This window comes from Delphinus delphis, chromosome 2 (genome assembly GCF_949987515.2).
Source record: "Delphinus delphis chromosome 2, mDelDel1.2, whole genome shotgun sequence".
Classification (NCBI taxonomy): domain Eukaryota; kingdom Metazoa; phylum Chordata; class Mammalia; order Artiodactyla; family Delphinidae; genus Delphinus; species Delphinus delphis.
The window spans coordinates 34902784-34928428 of NC_082684.1; the positions used below are offsets into that span (position 1 = coordinate 34902784).

Below are 25645 nucleotides of genomic sequence, written 5' to 3' on the forward strand. Positions count from 1 at the left end.
AGGGAGTGTGACTCATGCCCTGTGTCCAGTGAGTCAGACTCGGGGTGGGCTGGACCAGGGGCTTCCCTAGGACAGGAAGCAGGTTCTTAGTATGCAGAGGCCTTAGCTCCCTCCTAATATGGACGCTGCCAGGATAGAGGACCAATCTTTCTCCCTTTCCCATTTCTGTGAACTCATTTAGGAACCCCTCTTGCCAAAGAAAATGCCACCTCTTCTAAGCCTCAGAAGGTTGTGTCTGGGTAAGGCCAAAACTGCCTCTGTGCCAAATGACTGCCCCCCAGTATCCGAGAAGAAGAAGGAGAATAACAGACCATAGTTAGAGCCAAAGAGGATAAGAATTTCCCATTCCAGTCTCTCATGTCCTGGGTTTGAGCCTAGCAAGTTTTCACAGCTCCGATTATCCTTTCCTCCTCTTCCCAGCTCTTGACATGAGAAACAAGTGCATTCACACTGCCCTGGGGTTAAAATCCAAGTTTGTGTGACCTTGGGCAGGTTATTTAACTGCTTCAAGTTTCAGTTTCCTTGGCTGGAAAGAATGAGATAATAAACTCACCTCATGGCATGTTGTGCATTAAATAGAACCCAGCACCCAATACAGGCCTGGCTTTAGAAGGTGCTGAGTCGACGTTCAGTCTGCAATGGAGTGGAAGCCCCATTGCTTTTGGACTCCTCTGAGATCCAAAAGTCGCTTTTTGCAGAAGGCTGAAATGGGCCATTTCCAGGGCACGGGAGCCCGTTGTGCTTTGGGAGTGGACTCCAGGCTGGGTCTGAAAGGCAGTCGGGGCACCATCTCCCAATCTAGAGCTTTCTCTTCCCTTTGAGGCATCTGGGGCCTTTCCCCTTCCTGGTGAACAGTCCTAACAGGGCCCTTCACACTGCAGGGCAAACAAGGAATAAACTGACCTTCTCCTAAGGACTACCAGACAGGATCAGTTTTACTGATGCTTCCTTTTGTTTCCGGCTCCAATATGGCTTGTTGTCCATCCATCCAGTCCTCATTTAAATTTGTGACATTCTGTTCATCATGGATTTTTTTTTGCATTAATTTTTACTAAAATTTGAAAAAATATTTAACATATTTTAAAACATTGCATTAAAATATTATTTGATTACTGAGCTCCTTGGCACTCCCTTAACTTTTGCCCCTAATGATGGAAACTTCAGCTCTAACTTTTTGAGGGGAGAGGTGTATTTTGGGGACCGACTGTGCCTGCTTCCTTAAACCTGTGACCTTGCTAATGGGAACTTTTCTCTGCCCCCACCAGAGGCCAGGATAAAGCTCCCAGCCTGGTTCCAACTCCTCCACTCTCCCACCCCCATTTCCATGGAGCTCAGGAATGACCCCAAATCTTTGAAATCCTTTCGGTTCAGCTTAATTCCGTTAAGTATTAGTCAACAGCAATATACTAAGTGCCAGGCAAGTACCTGGTTAAGGCTGGGAGTGGAGGAAGATGGGCAAAGACGGGAAGAGTCAGAGGCGCAGAGCGCGCTGGGGGGACCTGGATGGAGAGAGCCTGGGCGGGGTAGGCTCCGGGAGGCGACACGGGGGTGGCCCTCCCCTGAGGACTAACCACGAACCTTAGGGCACCTTCGGCGGGGAGACCACGTCAGAAATCCCGTCCGGGATTGACTTCCTGCCCGGGAGGCCCCGCGGCCTCGGGCTCTGGGCGCGGGCCAGCGGGGCGGCGCCGGCGCCGGATCGGAGGCGCTTCCTGGGCGCAGCGCGCGCCGAGCTGCGCGCGGAGGAGCGAGAGCGCGGGACGGCGCACCGGGGAGGGCGCGCTGGCGGCGACATGGAGGACGGCGTGCTCAAGGAGGGCTTCCTCGTCAAGAGGGTGAGCGCAACGGAGCCTCTCCGGACACGGCCCGGGGCGGGCCCGCGGCGGGCGTCGGCTCACCTGAGCCGCGGTCGGCCGGCCTGGGGCCACGCTGGGCGGAGTCGCGTGTAGTAGGGAAAGACGGGTGGACGGTGGTTGGGGGTGAGCTTTAGATAGAAAAGAGGGGCCAGGGCACAGGCGAGGAGGAGAATCCCGCTTGGCTAGGGCGTGTGGGGTGCAGGGGGCGGCTACTCGTAGTGGACAGCTTAATTAAAACAACTTACTAAAATACGAAGCGTATAGGATTTAAATATGATGTATTAAAACAACGAAAGTGTGTTCGGTAGTCCCCAGCGCCCGTCCAGTTAATGCATCATCTCCTATATTCTTCACAATAACCCGTGAGGGAGGAGGAAGCTTATGTTTCTTAAGCCCCTACTGTGCACCAGTCCTGGACGTTGTCTCCTTTAATCCTCCCAACAGTCCGACAGGTTGGTGGTATCACATTACCCCCCCGTTTCTTCAAGGGGAAAACAAAGCTCCAAGAGGTTAAGTAGCTCAGGATCTGGACTAGTGCGTGATGGAACAGGATCAAACCCACTCAGGCTGACTCCAAACCGTTTTCTGCCCACTGCAGGGTGGGTATTGTTATTCCTGTATTACAGATGAGGAAACAGGGGTAGAAAGATGAGAGCGCTTGCCCAGAGCCCCAGGGCTAATAACAGCCGGGACTGGAACCTCCATCCTCGTTTCTTCCACATCACCCAATGTGGCCTTTCCCACAGCAAGCAAGAGTCCAGACAAAAGCTCAACATATAGGGAGGGCTTCCCTGGTGGTGCAGTGGTTGAGAGTCCGCCTGCCGATGCAGGGGACATGGGTTCGTGCCCCGGTCGGGGAGGATCCCACATGCCACAGAGCAGCTGGGCCCGTGAGCCATGGCCGCTGAGCCTGCGCGTCCGGAGCCTGTGCTCCGCAACGGGAGAGGCCACAACAGTGAGAGGCCCGCGTACCGCAAAAAAAAAAAAAAAAAAAGTAGAAAATGAATGAAAAAGCAGCTGCAAGAGGAAATTAGATTTTTAAAAGTTCTTTTAACATTGATGTTCACACGAAACATTTACGCTAACCCTAAGAGCAGAGCATAAAATCTGGGGATGAGCCTTTTGGCTCTTCTGAGTTTATAGCTTTGGGAGGGGGATGGATGAAGAGGGATGAAGGGACTCGGCCTCCCCTGGCCACCAGATCAACCCTGAGGTCTCAAGTCACTTTCTGTTCAATAGGTAATGCAGCCATGTTATTTTACACACTGTTTGACGTAGGAGGGCGGGTGTGTTGTTTGCTCAAAACTGTAAGCAGGAGGTGTAGGAGGCTGTGCTGGATCAAGGGTCAGAGTGGATACAAGCAGGTACAAAATTCCACGCCTGTTCCATGCCACTGGGATTAAAGTGATAGGTTGGTCCCTCACAGTTTGTGGAGGCAGCTGCACCTCAGAGAAACCACCTATGGGGAGCTTTTCCTGCAGCTTATAAGGTGAGAGGGAGAGGGGTTTGGGCAGGGGTTTTGATGGGCATTGTTGATTGCCGGGATAGCCGAGCCCTGGTAGGGGCCTGTTGAGGACAAGCCCTCGCAGAGGGGCCCTTTGGGGCGTCCCCTTGTTCCTGGGGGTTGCCTTATATGATTCCCCACCAACACCACCACCACGCAGAGTCAGGGGAGGGCTGGAGGGAAGGAAGGATGTGAGTTCTCTTCCAGATGGGCCACCCAGTCCAGGGTGGCAGCTTAGGGAGTATAGGGTACAGGGAAGTGAGGACAGTCAACCAGGTCTGGCCCCAAGAGCCCACCGAGGGCCTTGGCTGAAATACCTAAAGCACATTCCAGCCAAACCCAAAGACAAGAGTTTGGAGCTGGAGCCTGACCCTGAGGCAAGCGGAAGCCACACCCTTTCCTACAAGGCCGGGATGGGGCCCCTGCCCCTGCTAACTGTCCCTGCCCACTGATCAGTCGGACTTTTCCTCTCCCCCATTTCCCCTCTCCTCCTGGATGGCAACAGCAGCCCCCGTGGCCACTGGAGAAGGTGCAAGGCTACGACGGGGGGATTCCACAGATTCAGGGGGGGTTTACGGTCCAGAAGTGGGGCAGGGCCCAAGCTGGAAACCCAGCATATAGAACAGTCGTCACCAGTGAGGGCAAAGCAGGAGACGGGCAGGGACATGATGGATTTGGCTCTTAATCCAGCCCAGACAAGAAAGAAGCAAAGCTCCCGACAGAAATGCAGCATGCTCACTTGGCCTGGCTTTAGAAGGAGGGTGAGGGGGAAGGAAGGCGGATCTGCGTGGGTAGGACTGCTTGTGCTTTAAGCAGCAGCTGAAGCACTGAATCAGGCATTGCTGCCTGGCTTGTGCCTCAGAAACAACACTCAGAAAATGACATGGCAGTGTCGACAGGCTTTGGCCTAGAAATTTCATTTGTAGGACTCTATCCCCAGGAAATGCCATACAAGCTTTAGGAACAAAGTGTTATTTCTGTAGTGAAAAAACTGGAAACTACCTATATGTCCCCCCAAATAAACAAATGATTACAAGTGAATTTTAGTTATGCAGATGTTAAAAATGTTTATAATATTATATAATCCAAAGAGTAAAAATATAAATGGTATGAGTAAGGAAAAAATTTGCTTGGAAGAAAAAAGCAAGAAGGCTAGAAGAAGTTTCGAAAGCTAAAGGTCTCACATCGAGGTGTTCGCAGGGCCATACTCCTTCTGAAACCTGCAGGGGAGAATCCTTCTTTGTCGCTTTTGTTTCTTGTATTCGCAGGCTGTAAAGGAAACACGCAGGTTTTTCCTTCCTGTGTAGGAAAAACCTAGCTCTTCCCCACTGTGTGTTTCTCTATCCTGTGGGGTTCCTTTACTTTTACACAGAACACTTCACTTCTGACTCTTCTAGTCACCAAATGTGTGGAGGTTTTTCCCTACACCAAGCAATTCTCTGCAACACCCAGTGTGTGTCCTACAATTTAACTCAAGGCTGACGCTATCTACTCAGAGACGGCGTTAGATCCCACAGCATGAGAGCTCAGTCCTACAAGACTGCTTCCCCAGCCCTCCCCCATGCCCCAATACACACACACACTTCAGACACCAGTCAAAAGCCCAGGTTGTCACCTGTACTCTGACCAACTGCCTATAGATCAGAGGTTCCAGGGAAACACTTAACTTATGTTTACCAGCTTATTAAAGAATGTGATAAAGGAAAGAAATGAGCATCCGGATGGAAGAGATGTGTAGGGCAAGGTTTGTGGGAAGGGGCCCAGAGCTTCTGTGCCCTCTCCGAGTGTACCACTCTCCCAGCACCCCCGTGTGTCCCCCAACCTGGAAACTCTCCAAATCCCATATTTCTGGGACCTTATGGAGGTGTCATCATGTAAGCATGATAGATTGTTAACTCCATTTCCAGCCCTTCTCTTTTCTCAAGAGAATGGGGGGGGGGGCTGAAAATTCCAAGCTTCTAATCATGGTGTGGTCTTTCCAGTGACCAGCCCTCACCCAGGAGCCCACCCAGAGTTGCCTCATTAGCACAAAAGATACTCCTGTCACCCAGGAAATTACAGGGGGTTCAGGAGCTCTGTACCAAGAACCGGGGGCAGAGTGCAATATATTGCATTTTCTGTTATCTCACACAGGCACTCCTTGCTGTTCCTTGAGTTGTAGATGCATAATCCTATCTCTGCCTCCATCATCACATGACTGTCTTCTCCCTGTGTGTCTTTCAGTGTCCAAATTTTCCTCTTCATATAAGGACACCAATCATATTAGTGTTATTAGGGCCACCCTAGTGTAGTATGACCTCATCTTAACCTGATTACATCTGCAAAGACCCTATTTCCAAATAAGATCACATTCACAGTTCCCTGGGGTTAAGACTTCAATGTATCTTTTGGGGGGACATAATTCAACCCACAACACATACCATCTCTGCTTCTTTGGGGTTGTAGGGTCTTGGGCAAGACCTTTCTGGGTCTCAGTTTCCTCATCATTAAAGTTAGGGAGTACAGTATAGGCTTTTTCAAAGGGTCCTCCAGCTGTAACATTCTGTGCTTTTTTTTTTTCAATTTTTATTTATTTATTTAATTTTTATTTTTGGCTGCATTGGGTCTTTGTTGCTGTGCACAGGCTTTCTCTAGTTGCACAGAGAAGCTAGTGGGGGCTACTCTTCATTGCGGTGCGTGGGCTTCTTATTGTGGTGGCTTCTCTTTGTTGCGGAGCTCTAGGCGTACGGGCTACAGTAGTTGTGGCATGCGGGCTCAGTAGTTGTGGCACACAGGCTCAGTAGTTGTGGCTTGTGGGCTCTAGAGCACAGGCTCAGTAGTTGTGGCACATGGGCTTAGTTGCTCCGCGGCATGTGGGATCTTCCCGGACCAGGGCTCGAACCCGTGTCTCCTGCATTGGCAGGCGGATTCTTAACCATTGTGCCACCAGAGAAGTCCCATTCTGCGCTTCTTAAGCCCAGTCCTAGGGTCACATCCCAGCTTATGGAATCTCCTCCTTCCCCCTAAGGGGGCTCTAAGCCATTCATGGTCCAACTGGCCTCTGGTCCCAGTCAGCCACTTACAGACAAGGAGCCTGGAGAGGGAGGCAGATTCCCAGGTGAAGGGAAGCCTGGGTTCTTTTTCAGCTTATACCACTGTCCTTTCGGCCTCTGACACCATTTGCCTGCTGATTTTGGATGAGTCCCTTACGCCGTCTGATATGGCGAAGCTTACCTGAGAAGCAGGGATAAGGGGGCTTTCCTTCTCATTTTGTGGGTTATTACAGTAACCTCCCGCCGAGCTGGCTGCTCCAGTCTGGCCGACCTTACTCAGCTGTTCTGCTCAGGTGTGGTCGGTTGATCCTTTTAACATGAGAACCTACGCTTGTCATCCTTCTGCTTAAGTCTTCAGGGACTCCCCTCCGGCCCCAGCGAAGTCACCAGCTGCTCCGAGTTTTCCACCTACGTAGTAGAGTCTATCTCATCAGCCTTTCTTCGATTGCTCTCCTTTGCTGTCAGTCTGGATTCTTGGCTGCTCATAACACGGTCCACTCTAGCAAGTTTCAACGGAAGGGGTTTCATAGAGAATAATAAATATCAAGTAACTCAGGAATATTTGGGAGGGCCGGGTGCCACACAGCCAGAGATGAGGCAGCCAGACCAAAACACCCAACAGCACCACCAGACGTTTCTTGTGTAAACGTCACTGCCGCCGCTGTTTGCCACTTGTCCCTGGTAACTCTGGGGATTGGGTGTCAGAAGAACCTGTCCTTCCACCACTGTCCTGCCACCTTGGTGGCTGCCCAACATGCATCAATGCCCGTGCACAGGACTGGCAGCAAGCTGGCCACCTCCCTGTTCCTTCCTGCCGTCGATTCTGGGAAATGTAGCATTTTGTCCAGGAAACGTAGCCCTATCTCTATTGGTTTGTTCTGCTCAACAGGTGTTGGTTACACTTTTCTCCCTAACATCTCCAGGCCCCTTTCTCCTTTCCGGTTGTTTTAGTTTATTAGGGCTGCTGTAACAAAATACCACAGACAGGACCCCCTAAACAACACATTTATCGTCTTGCAGTTCTGGAGGTCGGAGTCTAAGGTCAAGTTGTTGGCAGGCTTGGTTTCCTCTGAGGCCTCTCTCCTCGGCTGGTACGTGGCGCCTCTTGCTGTGTGCTCACATGGCCTTTCCTCTGCGTGCACGCCTCCCTGACATCTGCGTGTCCAAATTTCCTCTCCTTGTGAAGACCCCAGTCAGGTTGGATTAAGGCCCAACTAATGGCCTTATTTAACCTAATCACCCCTTTAAAGGCCCTGTCTCCAAATACAGTCACATTCTAAGGTAGTAGGGGGTTAGGGCTTCAACATATGAATGGGGGGGGGGATAATTCAGCTCAGAACACCTATGTTTTAAGGTTTAAGACTATTTTGCCCCCTCCCCTTCTCCGCCTCACACTGGCCCCCATGCCGGAGCCACACCTGTGTGCCAGCAACTGCCTTTACTGCTAATGCTGTGCCAGGACACCCTCAGCAGGGATTGCTGGGCGAGGGGACTTGAGTCTGGGCCACGTGGTCTGGTGTAGACCAGTGCTCACACAGTCGACTCCTTCGACAATTTGCGGTTCCCTAACACAATCAGTACACGCACGCTGAGCGCGGAACAGAATTGCAGCACCACAGGTATGAGAACTGAAGGGGCCTTTGAAATTAATAAATGCTGGGTCAGGAAACCAGTGAATCGGGGACAGTCTCTGAATCAGATAAAGTGCATCTCTCTTGGTTAGAATCCAGCCCTAATTGGGCTCTGCTCTGGGAAACATGCCAAGAAAGTCACTTTCATGAGCGTGTACAAAATCATTTCATTCTGATTCTTCAGCAGACATTCTCCCATCCACTGTTCTGTTCTAGAAGCGGACTCTCTGCCTTCACCTGACTATCCTGTCCACTGGCTCCATGACCCACCTGAGAGCCCCCCAAACTCCCCTGCCTTTTAGGCCTGTCACAGCAGGCTAGGTAAAAATGTTAGCGTCCTTAACAATTTGTGGCTTCAACTTTACAAATTGCCCACATCCTTCAACTAACAATATTCTTTTTTCGGAATATATCCTAAGGAAAAAAAATTAAGGGATGCAGATCAAAATTTATGTGCAAGGATATTCATTGCAGAGTTGTTTATAATAGTGGAAAAAAAACAACCTTGGTTACAACAGGAGATGGACAAGAAAATGATGCATCCACCTAGTGGTCATTAAAAGACATGTTTTAAAGAAATTTAATGGTGTGAGACGATGCTTGGCAAAGTCAGCAAAAGAAAAACTAGAAAATAAAACTCATATATGTAATATCCTGATTTTTAAAAAAACTAGAAAGTAAAAACTAAAAGGGAAAAAGACTGGAAGGAAATACAAAATGTTAACAATGGCTGTCTCCCAGTAGCAGGATCTTTTCTTCTGTTGACTTTGCAGTTTCTTTCGAGGCTTATTATAACCAGAAAAAAAGAACAGATGGGAACTAGAAAGTCAATGCCAAAGGTGTTTGTTACATACTCAAAAGAGATGACAAAGAGATCCAAAGCTCATGCTTTCTTCATGAAAATGAAAATAAAACATGTGATTCTGAACTGGATCCTTTGGCAATTAAGGACATTATTGGGGTAATTGGTGAAACTTGAATGGAGTTTGTGGAACAGATGAAAATAATATATTCATGTAAATTTCCTAATGTTGATTGTATTGTGGTTATGTTGGAAATACCCTTTTTAGTTTTTGGTAGGAGTTACACAATAAAATACTGAGAAGTGATTGGAGCTTCATCATGTTAAAAACTAACTCTTAATTGCTTTTGTAAAAAAATTTATAATTTTCTTCAGCTTTTCTCTGAATTGAAACTATTTCAAAGTAAAAAAATAAAATTAAGCTAAAAAAGAGAGATAATTCTGTCCCCTTATTGGAGAGTTGATCCCATGGCACAGTCTGGTCACCTGTGCCATGGGCCACCTCTCCCTGGACACCACGTTGTCCCCTCGGCCACCTCACCTCAGGGTTCTCCTGTCTGTCCTCAGGGTCACATTGTCCACAACTGGAAGGTGCGATGGTTCATCCTTCGGCAGAACACGTTGCTGTACTACAAGCTCGAGGGGGGTCGGAAAGTGATCCCCCCCAAGGGCCGCATCCTGCTGGATGGCTGCACCATCACCTGCCCCTGCCTGGAGTATGAAAACCGACCAGTAAGTGAAGGCCCCCGCTTCCCAGCTCCTCCCTCCCACTCCCTGGACCCTCCCGTCTCTGGCCTCTTTGGTGAAGGTGGTGTGGGTCATGGGAAGAGCTGAGTTACTGAAAAACCTGGACTCAAATCCTGGCTGCATCACGTACCAGGCATGTGACCTTGGGCAAGTAATTGCATCTCTTCGAGCCTTAGTCCCTCATCTATAAAATGGGATAAAATAATGACACCTGACTCTCACGACTGTGATGAGAATCATGAAGGTAACGGTGGGTCAAAACACCTTGTAGGCTAGGAGACACTACACAAATGTGAATAATTACTGCTACTTGGGGTTCAGTAGGATGACTTTCATCCCCCGAGGGGCACATGTTCCAAAAGTTTGGGGCAGCTTCAACTCTACCATCAGAAACGAATCTGAATTAATCATTTACTGAGGGCCCATTAAGTACCAAGAAATTTGCTGGGCTTGGAGGTGTCAAGGAAGAAAATGGTAAGATTGCTTCTTTCAGTTAATGATCTTATTATGAAAGCAAGTGATTAACAGAAAAACATTCAGAGTTCCAAATGTTGGTACAAACATTATTAGCCGCAGAGAACACTGTATTGCTGAAGGGGAGGAAAATGCCATCATAGGCTGTCTGCTCAGGTACAGCTTTGAGGGGGATAGAGGTTTGGGCAAAGATCTGAAAGAGGAAAGAGGCAGAGGTTCCAGGCAGGTAGAAGGTCTTGGGTAAAAGTGGAGGGACAGGTAGGGATAAATTTAGAGATCAGGATGGGCATTGTGGCCAAAGGGTATGTTCAATGAAGGAGTGGTGGGAGATTGGCTGGGGCCAGGTACAGGTAATAGGGAGCCATTGAAGGTCTTGACTGAGAGAAGGGGCTGGTGAAAACTCTCTTAGGAAGACCAAAATGAACACCTAAGCTCAGTTCCTAATAAGATAACTAGTTCCATAAAGAAGGGGTCTTACTATTTTCTTCTTTCTTATCATGTTTTTCTTCTCTGACTCTTCTAGACAAATTGATGAATCTTCTAAGTATAAGAAAATATTAATGACAGTCAATTCTGGGTAATGGGTTTACTCGTGTTTGTTTTGTACTCCTTTATAGTTTAAAATTTTTCTCAAATAGGAAACAAAAGGAGCTGTAAAAATCAGGCATGAAATGAGGCAGAAAGAAGGGATGAACCTGAGGAGACATTATGAAGGAAACATTGACAGGACATCGTTGACTGGATGTTGAGGGCAAGGGAGAGAGAGGCATTGAATATCATTCCAGCCTAAGAGGCTGCAAAAGTGAAATGTCATTCTGTAATTTCCACTGCAAACCTGGAAATGCCACTGATTAAAAGAGATGGCGTAGCTCTCCGTGGGGGTGGGATGGGACTGCTGGGGAGTGCTGAGCCTGGTAAGAGACTTGGGTCTGCATCTTCTTCCTTGTAGCATCATCAGACCAGACACAATGTCTGGGCACATAGCAGATGCTTAGTAAATGTTTGTTGAATAAATGGTTAATAAAAAAGAAAGATTTACAGATAAGTGAGACAGTTCTAAGAAGACAACCTAGTTTTCTAGGTGCATTTAAGACTCTGGGTTTCAATAAATTAAACCTTGGAACTTGTAGGTTAACTTTTGCTTGAGGGTGGTAATTTTTAAAAATTGGAGTATAATTGCTTTACAATGTTGTGTTAGTTTCTGCTGTACGACGAAGTGAATCAGCTATATGTATACGTGTATCCCCTCCCTCTTGGACCTCTCTCCCACCCCCCCATCCCACCCATCTAGGTCGTCACAGAACACCAAGCTGAGCTTCCTGTGCTTTATAGCATGTTCCCACTAGCTATCTATTTTACACATGGTGGTGTATATATGTCAGTCCTAATCTCCCAGTTCATCCCACTCTCCCCTTCCCGCCCCGTGTCCACATGTCTGATCTCTATGTCTGTGTCTCTATTCTAGAGTCCACGTATATGCATTAATATACAATATTTGTTTTTCTCTTTCTGACTTATTTCACTCTGTATGACAGACTCTAGGTCTATCCACATCTCTACAAATGACCCAATTTCGTTCTTTTTTATGGCTGAGTAATGTTCCATTGTATATATGCGCCCCATCTTCTTTATCCATTCATCTGTTGATGGACATTTAGGTTGCTTGCATGTCCTGGCTATTGTAAATAGTGCTGCAATACACATTGGGGTACATGTGTCTTTTTGAATTATGGTTTTCTCGGGGTATAAGCCCAGCAGTGGGATTGCTGAGTCATATGGTAGTTCTATTTTTAGTTTTTTAAGGAACCCCCATACTGTTCTCCATAGTGGCTGTATCAATTTACATTCCCACCAACAGTGCAAGAGGGTTCCCTTTTCTCCACACCCTCTCCACTATCTACTGTTTGTAGATTTTCTGATGATGGCCATTCTGACTGGTGTGAGGTGATACCTCACTGTAGTTTTGATTTGCATTTCTCTAATAATTAGTGATGTTGAGCATTTTTCATGTGCCTCTTGGCCATCTGTATGTCTTCTTTGGAGAAATGTCTATTTAGGTCTTCTGCCCATTTTTGGATTGGGTTGTCTGTTTTTCTGATATTGAGCTGCATGAGCTGTTTGTATATTTTGGAGATTAATCCTTTGTCAGTTGCTTCATTTGCAAATATTTTCTCCCATTCTGAGGGTTGTCTTTTCATCTTGTTTATGGTTTCCTTTGCTGTGCAAAAGCTTTTAAGTTTAATTAGGTCCCATTTGTTTATTTTTCTTTTAATTTTCATTAGTAACTGGGTCAAAAAAGATCTTGCTGTGATTTATGTCAAAGAGTGTTTTTCCTATGTTTTCCTCTAAGAGTTTTATAGTGCCCAGCCTTACATTTAGGTCTTTAATCCATTTTGAGTTTATTTTTGTGTATGGTGTTAGGTAGGGTTCTAATTTCATTCTTTTACATATAGCTTTCCAGTTTTCCCAGCAAAGAGACTGTCTTTTCTCTGTTATATATTCTTGCCTCCTTTTCATAGATTAGTTGACCTTAGGTGCGTGGGGTTATCTCTGGGCTTTCTATACTGTACCATTGATCTATATTTCTGTTTTTGTGCCAGTACCACACTGTCTTGATTACTGTAGCTTTGTAGTGTAGTCTGAAGTCGGGGAGCCTGATTCCTCCAGCTCCATTTTTCTTTCTCAAGATTGCTTTGGCTGTTCGAGGTCTTTTGTGTTTCCATGCAAACTGTAAAATTTTTTGTTCTAATTCTGTGAAAAATGTCACTGGTAATTTGATAGGGATTGCATTGAATCTGTACATTGCTTTGGGTAGTATTGTCATTTTCACAATATTGATTCTTCTAATACAAGAACACAGTATATCTCTGCATCTGTTTGTGTCATCTTTGATTTATTTCATTAGTGTTTTATAGTTTTCTGAGTACAGGTCTTTTGCGTTGTTAGGTAGGTTTATTCCTAGGTATTTTATTCTTTTTGTTGCGATGGTAAATGGGATTGTTTCCTTAATTTTTCTTTCTGATCTTTCATTGTTAGTGTTTAGGAATGCAAGAGATTTCTGTACATTAATTTTGTATCCTGCAACTCTGCCAAATTCACTGCTTAGCTCTAGTGGTTTTCTGGTGGCATCTTTAGGATTTGCTATGTATAATATCATATTATCTGCAAACAGTGACAGTTTTACTTCTTCTTTTCCAATTTGTATTCCTTTTATTTCTTTTTCTTCTCTGATTGCCGTGGCTAGGACTTCCAAAACTATGTTGAATAAGAGTGGCGAGAGTGGACAGCCTTGTCTTGTTCCTGATCCTAGAGAAAATGCTTTCAGTTTTTCTCCATTGAGAATGATGTCTGCTGTGGGTTTGTCATATATGGCCTTTATTATGTTGAGGTAGGTTCCCTCTATGCCCACTTTCTGGAGAGTTTATAATAAATGGTTGTTGAATTTTGTCAAAAGCTTTTTCTGCATCTATTGAGATGATCCTATGGTTTTTATTCTTTAATTTGTTAATATGGTGTGTCACATTGACTGATTTGCATATATTGAAGAATCCTTGCATCCCTGGGATAAATCCCACTTGATCATGGTGTATGATCCTTTTAATGTGTTATTGGTTTCTGTTTGCTAGAATTTTGTTGAGGATTTTTGCATCTATATTCATCGGTGATATTGGTCTGTAATTTTCTTTTTTGTGTGTGATATCTTTGTCTCGTTTTGCTATTAGGGTGATGGTGGCCTCGTAGAATGAGTTTGGGAGTGTTCCTCCCTCTGCAATTTTTTGGAAGAGTTTGAGAAGTATAGGTGTTAGCTCTTCTCTAAATGTTTGATAGAATTAGTCTGTGAAGCCATCTGGTCCTGGACTTTTATTTGCTGGGAGATTTTTAAATTACAGTTTCAATTTCATTACTTGTGATTGGTCTGTTTATATTTTCTAATTCTTCCTGGTTCAATCTTGGAAAGTTGTACCTTTCCAAGAATTTCTCCATGTCTTCCAGGTTGTCCATATTATTGGCATATAGTTGCTTGTAGTAGTCTTTTATAATCCTTTGTATTTCTGTGGTGTCAGTTGTAATTTCTCCTTTTTCATTTCTAATTTTATTGATTTGAAAGCTCTCCCTTTTTTTCCTTGGTGAGTCTGGCTAAAGGTTTATCAATTTTGTTTATCTTCTCAAAGAACCAACTTTTTTGATCTTTGCTATAGTTTTCTTCATTTCTATTTCATTTATTTCTGCTCTGATCTTTATGATTTCTTTCCTTCTACTAACTGGGTTTTTTTTGTTCTTCTCTCTCTGGTTGCTTTAGGTGTAAGGTTAGATTGTTTAGATTGTTAGATTGTTAAATTGTTAGATTGTTTATTTGAGATTTTTCTTATTTCCTGAGGTGAGATTGAATTGCTATAAACTTCCCTCTTAGAACTGCTTTTGCTGCATCCCATAGGTTTTGCATTGTTGTGCTTTCATTGTCATTTGTTTCTATGTATTTTTTAATTTCGTCTTTGATTTCTTCAGTGATCTCTTGGTTATTTAGTAGTGTATTGTTTAGCCTCCATGTGTTTGTGTTTTTTACAGTTTTTTTCCTGTAATTGACTTCTAATTTCATAGCGTTGTGGTCAGAAAAGATGCTTGATACGATTTCAGTTTTCTTAAATTTTCCGAGGCTTGATTTGTGACCCAGGATGTGATCTATCCTGGAGAATGTTCCATGTGTACTTGAGAAGAAAGTGTATTTTGCCGCTTTTGAGTGGAATGTCCTATAAATATCAATTAAATCTATCTGGTCTATTGTGTCATTTAAAGCTTGTGTTTCCTTATTATTTTCTGTCTGGATGATCTGTCCATTGGTGTAAGTGAAGTGTTAAAGTCCCCCACTATTATTGTGTTACTGTCGATTTCCCCTTTTATGGCTGTTAGCATTTGCCCTATGTTTTGAGGTGCTCCTATGTTGGGTGCATAAATATTTACAATTGTGATATCTTCTTCTTGGATTGATCCCTTGTTAATTATGTAGTGTCCTTCCTTATCTCTTGTAACAGTCTTTATTTTAAAGTCTATTTTATCTGATATGAGTATTGCTACTCCAGCTTTCTTTTCATTTCCATTTGCATGGTATATCTTTTTCCATCCCCTCACTTTCAGTCTGTATGTGTCCCTAGGTCTGAAGTGGGTCTCTTGTAGACAGCCTATGTACGGGTCTTGTTTTTGTATCTATTCAGCCAGTCTGTGTCTTTTGGTTGGAGCATTTAATCCATTTACATTCAAGGTAATTATCCATACGTATGTTCCTATTACCATTTTCTTAATTGCTTTGGGTTTGTTTTTGTGGGTCTTTTTCTTCTCTTGTGTTTCCCTCCTAGAGAAGTTCCTTTGCTGTAAAGCTGGTTTGATGGTGCTGAATTCTCTTTGCTTTTGCTTGTCTGTAAAGCTTTTGATTTTTCTGTCCAATCTGAATAAGATCCTTGCTGGGTAGAGTAATCTTGGTTGTAGGTTTTTCCCTTTTATCACTTTAAATATATCCTGCCACTCCCTTCTGGCCTGCAGAGCTTCTGCTAAAAAATCAGATGACAACCTTATGGGGATTCCCTTGTATGTTATTTGTTGCTTTTCCCTTGCTGCTTTTAATATTTTTTCTTTGAATTTAATTTTTGTTAGTGTGAGTAATATGTGTCTTGGTGTGTTTCTCTCTGGGTTTACCCTGTATGGGACTGTCTGCACTTCCTGGATTGGGGTGGCTATTTCCTTTCCCATGTTAAGGGAGTTTTTGACTGTAATCTCTTCCAATATTGTCTCAGACCCTTTCTCTTTCTCTTCTTCTGAGACCCTTATAATTTATATGTTGGTGCGTTTAATGTTGTCCTAGAGGTCTCTGAGACTGTCCTCACTTCTTTTCATTTGTTTTTCTGTGTTCTGCTCCTCAGCAGTTATTTCCACCATTTTATCTTCCAGGTCACTTATTCATACTTCTGCTTCAGTTATTCTGCTATTGATTCCTCCTAGTGTGTTTTTCATTTCAGTTATTGTGTTGTTCATCACTGTTTGTTTGGTCTTTAGTTCTTCTACGTCCTTGTTAAACATTTCTTGTATTTTCTCAATCTGTGCCTCCATTCTATTTCTGAGATTCTGGATCATCTTTACTATCATTACTCTGAATTCTTTTTCAGGTAGGTTGCCTATTTCCTCTTCATTTATTTGGTCTTGTAGGTTTTTACCTTGCTTCTTCATCTGTAACATATTTTTGTGTTGTCTCATTTTTCTTTGATGGGTGGGGCTGTGTTCCTGTCTTACTGTTTGTTTGGCCTGAGGCGTCCATTACTGGAGTTTGCAGGCAGTTGGATAGAGCTAGGTCTTGGTGCCGAGATGAGGACCTCCAGGAGATCTCACAACGATTAATATTCCCTGGGGTCTGAGGTTCACTGTTAGTCCAGCGGTTTGGGCTTAGTGCTCCCACCACAGGAGCTCAGGTCTGAGCCCCGGCCTGGGAATCAAGCCATGCAGCACAGCAAAAAAAAAGCAAAACAGTAACAAAGAATAAAAAATAAAATAAAATTGGAAAAATTAAAAATATATTAGGAAAAATAAAAATATAAATGAAACAACCACAAGGCAAAACAGAACCACGACAGCAAAAAAAAAAAAAAAAAAAAAAAAAAAGAAGCCTGGAAAAGGCCTTGGTGGTGGGCGGAGCTTAGGTGCAGCACGGCTGGAGGGGGTCCCGTAGGGCTGAGGTTTAGGCCCAGCGCCCCGGCAGGCTCTCTGGGGCTCAAGCAGGCAGGGGAGACGCTAGCCTCGTTCCCCTCCGATCCCCCAGTACCCCGAAGGTCTCTCCCCATCCCTGCTAATCCCTGCTCCATGGGCAGGCTCCTCCAATCATGGGAACCCCTCCCTTCCCCCAGCCGCCCCTCAGAGGTGCCAGTCCCATCCCGCCTCCGCTTTTCCTCCCCTCCCCCTTCCCCCCAACATCCTACCTGGTTGCTCGGGGATTCCTCCCGTCCCTTTAGGTTTCTGAGGTCCCTGACCAGTGCCTGGTAGGGGCCCTAGTTGTGAGGAGACGCGAACTCCACCTCTTCCTACTCTGCCATCTTGGCTCCTCCTCTGCTGTAGGTTAACTTGTTGACCTGATACCGCCTCATAGTCTTTAAGGAACAGTGGAGAGCAGAAGTGCTGGTAGAACAGGCGGGCGATAGGAAAACTTTGTTCTGTGTTTCAAAAAAGGAGACAAGTTGCTAGCTGGAGCTGTGAACTTCTTGCTAATTCTACGTAAAATTCTCAAACAGAGAAAATTGGCATCTGCCAGTCCATGACTACTTGAGGGGGAAGAAGCCAAGAGGAGTCAGTAGGTTCACTAAGAACAAGTTATAAAGTGTATCGTGTGTGTGTGTGTGTGTGTGTGTGTGTGTGTGTGTTTTAATTAGGGAAGCTATAAAAAAGTGTGTCTGGGTTTCATGTGGAACTTTATAGTCTCTCCTGAGATCTTTTCATTAAAATGGCGAACTACAGACTGACAGGGTGCTGGTTGAACTCATCTTTCCACGATGTTGATGAGTGAATCCATGTTAACTTGGAGGAACATGGTACTCTTTGGGACCGTGAGCCCGCTTTGTCTTATCCACCATTTTTGCTGTTTAGGTGAAGGACTTGATGAAGTTTGCAAGCAAAGCGAGGTAGGAGCTAATACACTGGAAAACAGAATCAGAATGAGACAGAATCCTTCTGTTTTGCAACAGAAGTGGTGAGCCCAGTCTACTCAGATGACATTTAGTAGGATCAACATGCAAAATCTCAACAATGTTTGAAAAAAAACCCTAAATGCCCATTTAAAAGATGGAGGAGATGTGGCCCACCTGAAAAAGACTCTCAGCTGACTGCACAGAGCATCAAGCCCTGAGGATGCCACTGCTAATGAGACCTCAGGCCCATGCTGTCTTGTACCCCCAGACCTTCCCTGGAGCAGTTTGTTCCATTCCAAGGGTCATATTTTATGAGAATGTTGAACCAACTGCAGAACATTTAGCAGGGCATAAACTGGTTGAGAAAGTTTAAACAGTGTCATATGAGGAACGTGTGAAAGACTTGGGATGATTAGACCCAATTAGAGAGAGGATGAAAAGGAACAGAACTAACAGTTCCTTCAAGGTAGGCATTAATAGCCTCATATGACAGATGAAGGAACTGAGAGTCAGTGGGTCCTTTAATGTGCCCAAACGTCCATAGCTAAGTATCCACATCAGTGTGACCTAGAAGCCTGTGCATTTCCCACTTCAGCACAGGGGCTGTCATAGGAGGTGAGCTTAATCTATGTGGTTCTAGAAGGCAGAATCAGGAGCAGAGAGACCAAGTGCCCAGGAAGCAGACCCTATGCTAATGAGTCTGTCCAAAGGGGAAAGGTGGTGAGCTCCCCGTCACTGGAGGTATACAAGCAAATCTTTAAAGACCACCAACTGGGGTGTGGTTGAGCACTCGGGCACTCGGCAGTCACTGGACCATGTGGCCTCCTAGATTCCCCTCGGTTCTGTCATTTTAGCTGCTCAGCCAGCATTCTCTTGCCTGCTTGGTCTGACTGGCTGTTTTCCCACAGCTCCTCATTAAGCTGAAGACTCAAACATCCACGGAGTACTTCCTGGAGGCCTGTTCTCGAGAGGAGAGGGACGCCTGGGCCTTTGAGATAACAGGAGCTATTCACGCGGGGCAGCCGGGCAAGGTCCAACAGCTCCACATATTGAAGAACTCCTTCAAGCTGCCCCCTCACATCAGCCTGCAGTGAGTGCCTGGGCCCTGCCCTTGCCCTATCTGGCCTGGCTGCAGACTCTTCTGTGTGTGTGCAGCGGGGATGCGGGGTTGGGGTGGGGTTTGGCGGGGGGAGCGGCCTGTGGCTGTTACCCAGGCCTGACTGGTACCACCATTGTACTTCAGGGCCTTTCGCTGTCACTGTCCTGCTTACATCGTTTTCTCTGCCTGGGAGTGGCCCTACCTACCTGCCCTGGGAACCTCTTGGGGCCTCTGCTGCTCCTGCCCCCCTCAGTGTCTTGACACCCTCTCTTCAGTTTCACCCAGGGTGCTCAGGGCTATGTGACAGCTCCCCAGGAATCCCTGCTCACCCAAGTCATTAGTCTTGTTTGCAGCCTGGGAGCAAGAACGATGTGTTCCGGTAGCAGTTGCATTCTCACTCTGTGGGATTCTTCATCCATTCATCCATTCATTCATTTATTCATTCATTCAAGAAACAGTTATTGAGTGCCTACTGCATGCCATACATTGCTCTAGGTGCTCAGGAGATGCAAATGAGAATAAACAAAGTCTCATCTCAGGGACTTTCCAGCCCAAGTACATAAACAGAGAATGAGAAAAGATCTTCCATTTGTGGCAGGAATCATCCCACAGAACAGAAGGAAAACAGTAGTGGAGGCGATACTATAAAGTAGGGACGGATGAAAGGAGTTCCCATCATGGAATCTCTTACATCAGCCCATCTGCAGGAAATACCCCCTAACCTTCCAGGTAGCAAAACTACCAAAAAGCTTCATACCAGGCTCTGGGATCTTGATTGTGCATCTAGGGCGCGGCTGAACCGTGGTGAGTGCAAGGAGGACCAGTGGCAGATGAGTGTGGGTTAAGTGATGGGTGACTTTGAGAAGTAGCTGGAGGAGTTTGAACTTTATGCAGTAGATCATAGAGAATCATTACTGAACATTCTTTTGTTTCTAAATTAAAAGCCACAGCTCATTAGTTCTACTACAGAAGTAATACCTGTCTAGTCTAGAAATATTAGAACATTTAGATGAGCAAGAAGAAAAAGAAACGTCCCCAAATCCTACCTCTCAAATCCTGATGCATAATGGAATACCCCTTTTTTTGCGATGTGTATCATCCCATGTGCCATGTGCTTTACACCCTTAGCAATGACTTTTGGACCCTCCCTCATACCTGTCAGTGTGACCAGGGTCCCTCTCCTTTGCCTTCCTTCTGTGTAGTCGCATTGTGGACAAGATGCATGACAGCAGCAGCGGAATCCGGCCAAGCCCCAACATGGAGCAGGGAAGCACCTACAAAAAGACCTTCATAGGTGAGCCTCCCCTCTCGGGGGCTGGGCCAGGCACTGGAAACCTGGAGCTTGGTGATCCGGGACTCTGGCTTGAACGGCTTGTGTTGAGGCCAGAGCTGCCTGCCAGCCGAGGGGCTGGCCTGAGATGGCCACATGTGAGTGCGGCCACAGCTCTGAGCAGCAGGTGTGACCTTCGGTCTGCTCTAGGGCAGAGCCCCAAGGCTATGCAAGGCTGCCCAAGAGGTCAAGGTCAATGAGGTCACAGCCAAGCACCCCTGAGGAAGCTGGTCTGGAGCCTGTCGTCTGACGGGTGCTGCCCTTACCCTGATGCAGGCTCCTCCCTGGTGGACTGGCTCATCTCCAACAACTTCGCAGCCAGCCGTCTGGAGGCCGTGACCCTGGCCTCCATGCTCATGGAGGAGAACTTCCTGAGGCCGGTAGGCACCCGAAGCACGGGAGCCATTCGCTCTGGGGATCTGGCTGATCAGTTCCTGGATGACTCCATGGCCCTGTACACTTTTGTAAGTTAGGGAGTGGGTTCCTGTTGCCACTGGGGCAGAGAGAGGAAGAGGCAACAGAGTGGGGGGGCGGGCGGGGATCCACAGTCACGGGTGAGAGGCCAAGCTTCACCCCAGGTGGAGTGGGTTTTCTGTATGGAGGCTTTTCCTTTCCCCCGCGGTAGCCTCCACAGCCTAGAACTAGGACTTTTTGGTAACAGAGTCCTTGCTCTCTCCTTCCCGATAGGCTGAGAGCCCCAAGAGGAAGATAAGCTCCAAGGAAGAAATCAGTCTCAGCACCGTGGAGTTAAGTGGCACAGTGGTAAAGCAAGGCTATCTGGCCAAGCAGGTATGGCCGCCTTGGAGCGGGGAGCAGATGGGCAGTTCGCAAGCTCAGGGGAGGCAGGAATCCCCGCAAAGGGCGGGAAGGGCTGAGACTGCCAGGGGCACTAATTATCAGCAGAATCTGCTAAAGTCAGGGTCCAGTGGCAGCCACCGGGAGCAAATCAAGGGGCATGCACGTGTCCACTCGCGCATACACGAGCCCCAGACAAGGGGGCGTTCCGGGAAAAGTGCACACAAGTAGTTATCACAGCATTAGAAAACAATGCCTATGTCACTGCCCAGTTCACTTATTTGTCTGGAAGGGCATTGCCTACTGGTTGGCATTTTGCCTTTGCTGGCTTTCTGCTCCCTGAGGCTTCCTGGGGTCTCTGCCTGCTTTTGTGGGACTCTGCCTGCCCCCTTGAGAAGTATTTTCTCCACCTACTTCAGTAGGTTGAAGGTGAAATTCTGCAGTGTAATCTCTGTGTTTAAAAACTGACCGTGGCCACTGCTCCTACCACGTTGGGAGAGCGGCCACGTTAAGCGGGGACGGCCGGGTCACAGTCACGCCCGCGGCGTGTCCACCTGTGCCTGCAAACCAAGCTGCCGCGTCCCGGCACGTGAGGTGTAAGCCAGTCTCCTACACACCTCTTGTGTCTATGCACTCCTGACACGCCACGTGAATGTGTGCGTCTGTACAACACTGCTCAGCACCGTTCCCATCTTCTTGGAGCACTCGATGTCATTGTCACCTGCTTCTTGCGTATCAGGATCCCCTTCTGCTCTTAGATTGCTTACCGTCCACGTAACTGCCTGTTTATTCCAAGGGCTCTGCTTCTGCTGGGCCTGAAGGGAGTCTGGTGAGGGGAGGTAGTGAGGTCCTGGGAGAGGAGGAGGGTGTGGGAGGGACTCGGGGTGCTCCAGACTAGAGGGTGAAGGAAGCTTTGTGACCTAGGGGTGAAGCCACAGTCACACGCACGGCAGTATCTTCCACGCTTAGATTTAAACATATAATTGATTGTTTCTTACTCTTTTTTTTTTTGCAGTAGAGTTGATTTACAAGGTCGTGTTAGTTTTTGGTGTCCAGCAAAGTGATTCAGTTATAAATATATATATACATATTCTTTTTCCTATTCTTTTCCGTTATGGTTTATTACAGGATATTGAATATAGTTCCCTGTGCTATACAGTAGGACCTTGTTGTTTATCCGTTTTATATATAATAGTTTGTATCTGCTAATCCCCAACTCCTAATTTATCCCTCCCCCACCCCCTTTCCCCTTTGGTAACCATACGCCTTACTCTTTATCTGATGCAGAATGCCGAAGTGGTTTTCACTGTATATAAGTGCACATATATTCCTGTAGGTGTAGGTTTGTTTTCAGACTAAGTTGACGCTTAAAATTTGGTGCCCTTGGGTTCAAGTTTGCCTGTGAGTTCTTGGTCCAGTTGAAACCTGTGACCTCCCTGTCCTCCGTGTGCCCTGAGTGGTGTCCAGGCAGTGCTCCCCCTTTCTTTCAGTGCTGACCCTCTTTGGCTGTGTCAGCTCGGCTAAAGGTGACTGCTGTTGGTGAAGTGTCACTGAGCCGTGAAGTCCATGACACGTCACTGCAATCCCCAGGTCTCCAGGCTCTTTTGAGAAAGTCGTTCATTGGAGCAGGCTGGCTGGGAGGTTCGAGGTTCCGCACTGGAGGCACAGAGGTGGGAGGAAGTGACTGAGAGCTGTCACCGATGAGCCTTGCACCCTCTCTTTGCCTCAGGGGCACAAGAGGAAAAACTGGAAGGTGCGGCGCTTTGTTCTGAGGAAGGACCCGGCTTTTCTGCATTACTACGACCCTTCCAAAGTGAGTGCCTTGTCATGCTCCCAGACACATCCCTCCAGAGCAGAGCAGGCAGCTGGCTTCCCCTCCGCCCTTCCTCCCAGCATCCCTACCATAACTCCCACCCACTGTGCCTTTCCTTCCACGGTGCAAGCTACCCCTCACAGTCTGATCACTCCTTTCTTTCATCACATTGTTGCCTGCTCAGTGGATCTACATTGTTTTGAGAGGCAAAGCGTCTTTCAGTTTCTCCAAAGCTGGCTGTGTGCCTAGGGAAGGTGAGGTGGGCTGATAAAGAGACTCCTAACTGGTGCTTTCTAGTCTCTTTTCACCCCTTTCCACCCAAAGAGTCCATGAATTCTGCCCCCTCAACCTCATGTCCCCACCAACGTTTTGAAAGGTTTCTTTTACCATTTAATATTTAAGCCATAATTCAGATAATAAGTATTCCTGCATGCTGGGTTTGATCTAATTCCAATCAGAAGAAAAGAAAAATGTCCTTCTGGTCAGCCTGTTCAGCCTTGTCTTGGTAGATGTATTCATTTGTTTTTTGAAATAAGAATGGACATTCCTCCCTTGCTGAGCTTCAGTCAGGAACCCCACCCTAAGCTGAGAAACTGAAGGAGCTTGAAACAGCCCCCCACCCCGGGACCCTGCTAGACCACAAGGAGGGCCGAGGGACAGGGAGGGCCGAGGGACAGGGAGGGGGTTGGCACTGCTGCAGCTGGCTGTGGAATGAAGAAGCCCGGACTTCCTCGCTGGTGCAGACGACTTGCCATGTGATGTCCAAGTTCAGCCTCAACTGCTGTTACAAATGACTCCACAGACTACTTTAGCAGGCTGACTGCGGGTGGTTATAGATGAGAGGGTGACTCTTCTTTTTTGTGCCTTCACACAGTTCCTAATCAGGTCTCCTTTCCTTTGCAGGAAGAGAACCGGCCAGTGGGTGGGTTTTCTCTTCGTGGTTCACTCGTATCTGCTCTGGAGGATAATGGCGTTCCCACTGGTAAGGGGCAACTTTCGCCCTGGCCTGATCTCGGGGGCCTCCCTCCTGTGCTCTCAGTTAACACTCTGCTGATGAAGGGCTGTGAGGGCTGATGGGCTTTCTCAGCGAGACGATGAATGGTGTGAGCTTTGAAGCCGATTAGAGAAAGGGCAAGTGGGGTGTTCTTAGTGTGTTAACAACACAACTAAATGACCCTTGTCTTTCATATTCTTTCCCATCCTTTTCTGTGCTTACTGGCCCATAGGCTTCCACCTAAGAACAGTAGCTTACAATAGTGCTTAAGGATTGACAACACACTATTAGCACACTAATTTCACAATAGACAGTTGAGGTAGGAGGATAGTATTATTCTTAACTTATGGATGTAGAGATTGAGGTTCAAATAAGTTAAACAATTCAAGTCAAATCCCACATCTGTGTCTGGTTTTAACATAAACATACTGGACTCTTTGATGTGAGTTAGACTGTAGACCTGTGGTTTGCATAGGGGGCAGGCCAGGAGGGCTTCCAAGAATGTCCAGACATAGCACTGGCAGGCCTTAAGGCACAGGTGAGGGAGAGGGGATGGACAGGAAGAATACAGGAAAGCACACATCTGGTGGGATTTCCTAACCATACACATTTGTACTAAGAAATACTTCATGGTATGTGTTTTTGTCTGTGTCTCAGTTGACTTTCAGCTACTCCCAGCTGAAAGCAGACATGGATGTTCACTCGCTGATTTTTTTTTTTTTTCTTCCTGCCTAGGGGTTAAAGGGAATGTCCAGGGAAATCTCTTCAAAGTGATTACTAAGGATGACACACACTATTATATCCAGGCCAGCAGCAAGGCTGAGCGTTCAGAGTGGATTGAAGCTATCAAAAAGCTAACGTGACAAGGACCTGAGGGAATGGGATCAGGATTCCTCCCTCTTAACAGATGACACAGGATTTCCTGGAAAACGGGAATGTGTTAAGACTTTTAGCTTTTTCTATTTTGTACTGCTTTGGAGTGAGATTGGTGAAGAGTTCCTTAGATTACAGTGGGCAGTGGTGCTATTTCCTTCCCCACCTTCAAAGTTAACATGGAAATGCTAGAATAGCCATTAGGCATCAGCATCTTGACTTTCGCTCATCATCACAACCAGCCATTCCTTGGGTACCAAAGTAGGTTTCCCTTGTCACACTAACTGGCCACGTTGTAATACTAAATAAAACACTATAGTCTCATGGTGGTGCTCTCTGAAATGCTGTCAGCAACTCATTCTTTGGAATGAATAAAAATTGTTATTTGTTCCTGGCTATTAGAATTCCTATACCAAGTTTTAGTTTTCAAAGGTTTTTCATGCTTAAGGCTATACGAATTATTAGGCAAGCTGATTATAAAAACATCTCAAGTGATCTGTCACTAAAACATGCCTCATCTTAAAGTGGGGATGGGGGGCAAAATTTTGAAAATACCGTTTTGCTTTGAAAAATAAGCTTTCGTAAGTATTATACGTTGCAGAAAAGAAATCATGGACTCAGACAGATTAGTCACACATATAAAAAAAGTAAAATTACAGTTTTTCTGTGGATAAAAATGTCATTTAGATAGAGCAGGAGTTTGTTGAAGGACAGGAACAGGAGCTCTCTAAAGGACACAGAAAGATGTCAGTGGGAAAAGAATTAAATCAAGGCATGAAATTTTGGGTTTTAGAATGAAGATTAATGGAGACAAATAGGTACCAAGAAGCTTCACCAGTTAGGAGGTTAATCTGAAGTAGTGAAAAGTCTGCATCATACAGTATCTTTAAAAACATTTTTATTACTTTCAAGTTTAATACAGTAATCTGCCAAGTACAAGTGCTTCGGCTTCCTTTAATGAATAGATACGTAACTTACATTTAAGGGGAGTGGGTACTTCCAAAGTGCTTAAGTAAAAATTCATTCTCTTCAAT

The 25645-nt window shown here is 46.1% G+C and overlaps 1 protein-coding gene across 1 annotated transcript; it reads left to right on the forward strand.

Annotated features, from left to right (window-relative positions):
* Positions 1–1710: 1710 nt before the first annotated feature.
* Positions 1711–25636, forward strand: PLEK2 (pleckstrin 2). Its single transcript, XM_060004370.1, has 9 exons — positions 1711–1835; positions 9393–9557; positions 18616–18797; positions 20009–20100; positions 20413–20600; positions 20824–20925; positions 22661–22744; positions 23648–23726; positions 24474–25636. Exons 1-9 carry the CDS (start codon positions 1794–1796, stop codon positions 24599–24601), a joined length of 1062 nt encoding a protein of 353 aa, XP_059860353.1. The 5' UTR covers positions 1711–1793; the 3' UTR covers positions 24602–25636.
* Positions 25637–25645: the final 9 nt, after the last annotated feature.

Bases quoted from the DNA above. Each gene is read 5' to 3' on its own strand.
- PLEK2 (XM_060004370.1), top strand. From the start codon at position 1,794: ATGGAGGACGGCGTGCTCAAGGAGGGCTTCCTCGTCAAGAGG. The intron at 1,836-9,392 runs GTGAGCGCAACG...GTCTGTCCTCAG, and splicing joins AGGGCTTCCTCGTCAAGAGG to GGTCACATTGTCCACAACTG. The intron at 18,798-20,008 runs GTGAGTGCCTGG...CCTTCTGTGTAG, and splicing joins CCCCCTCACATCAGCCTGCA to TCGCATTGTGGACAAGATGC.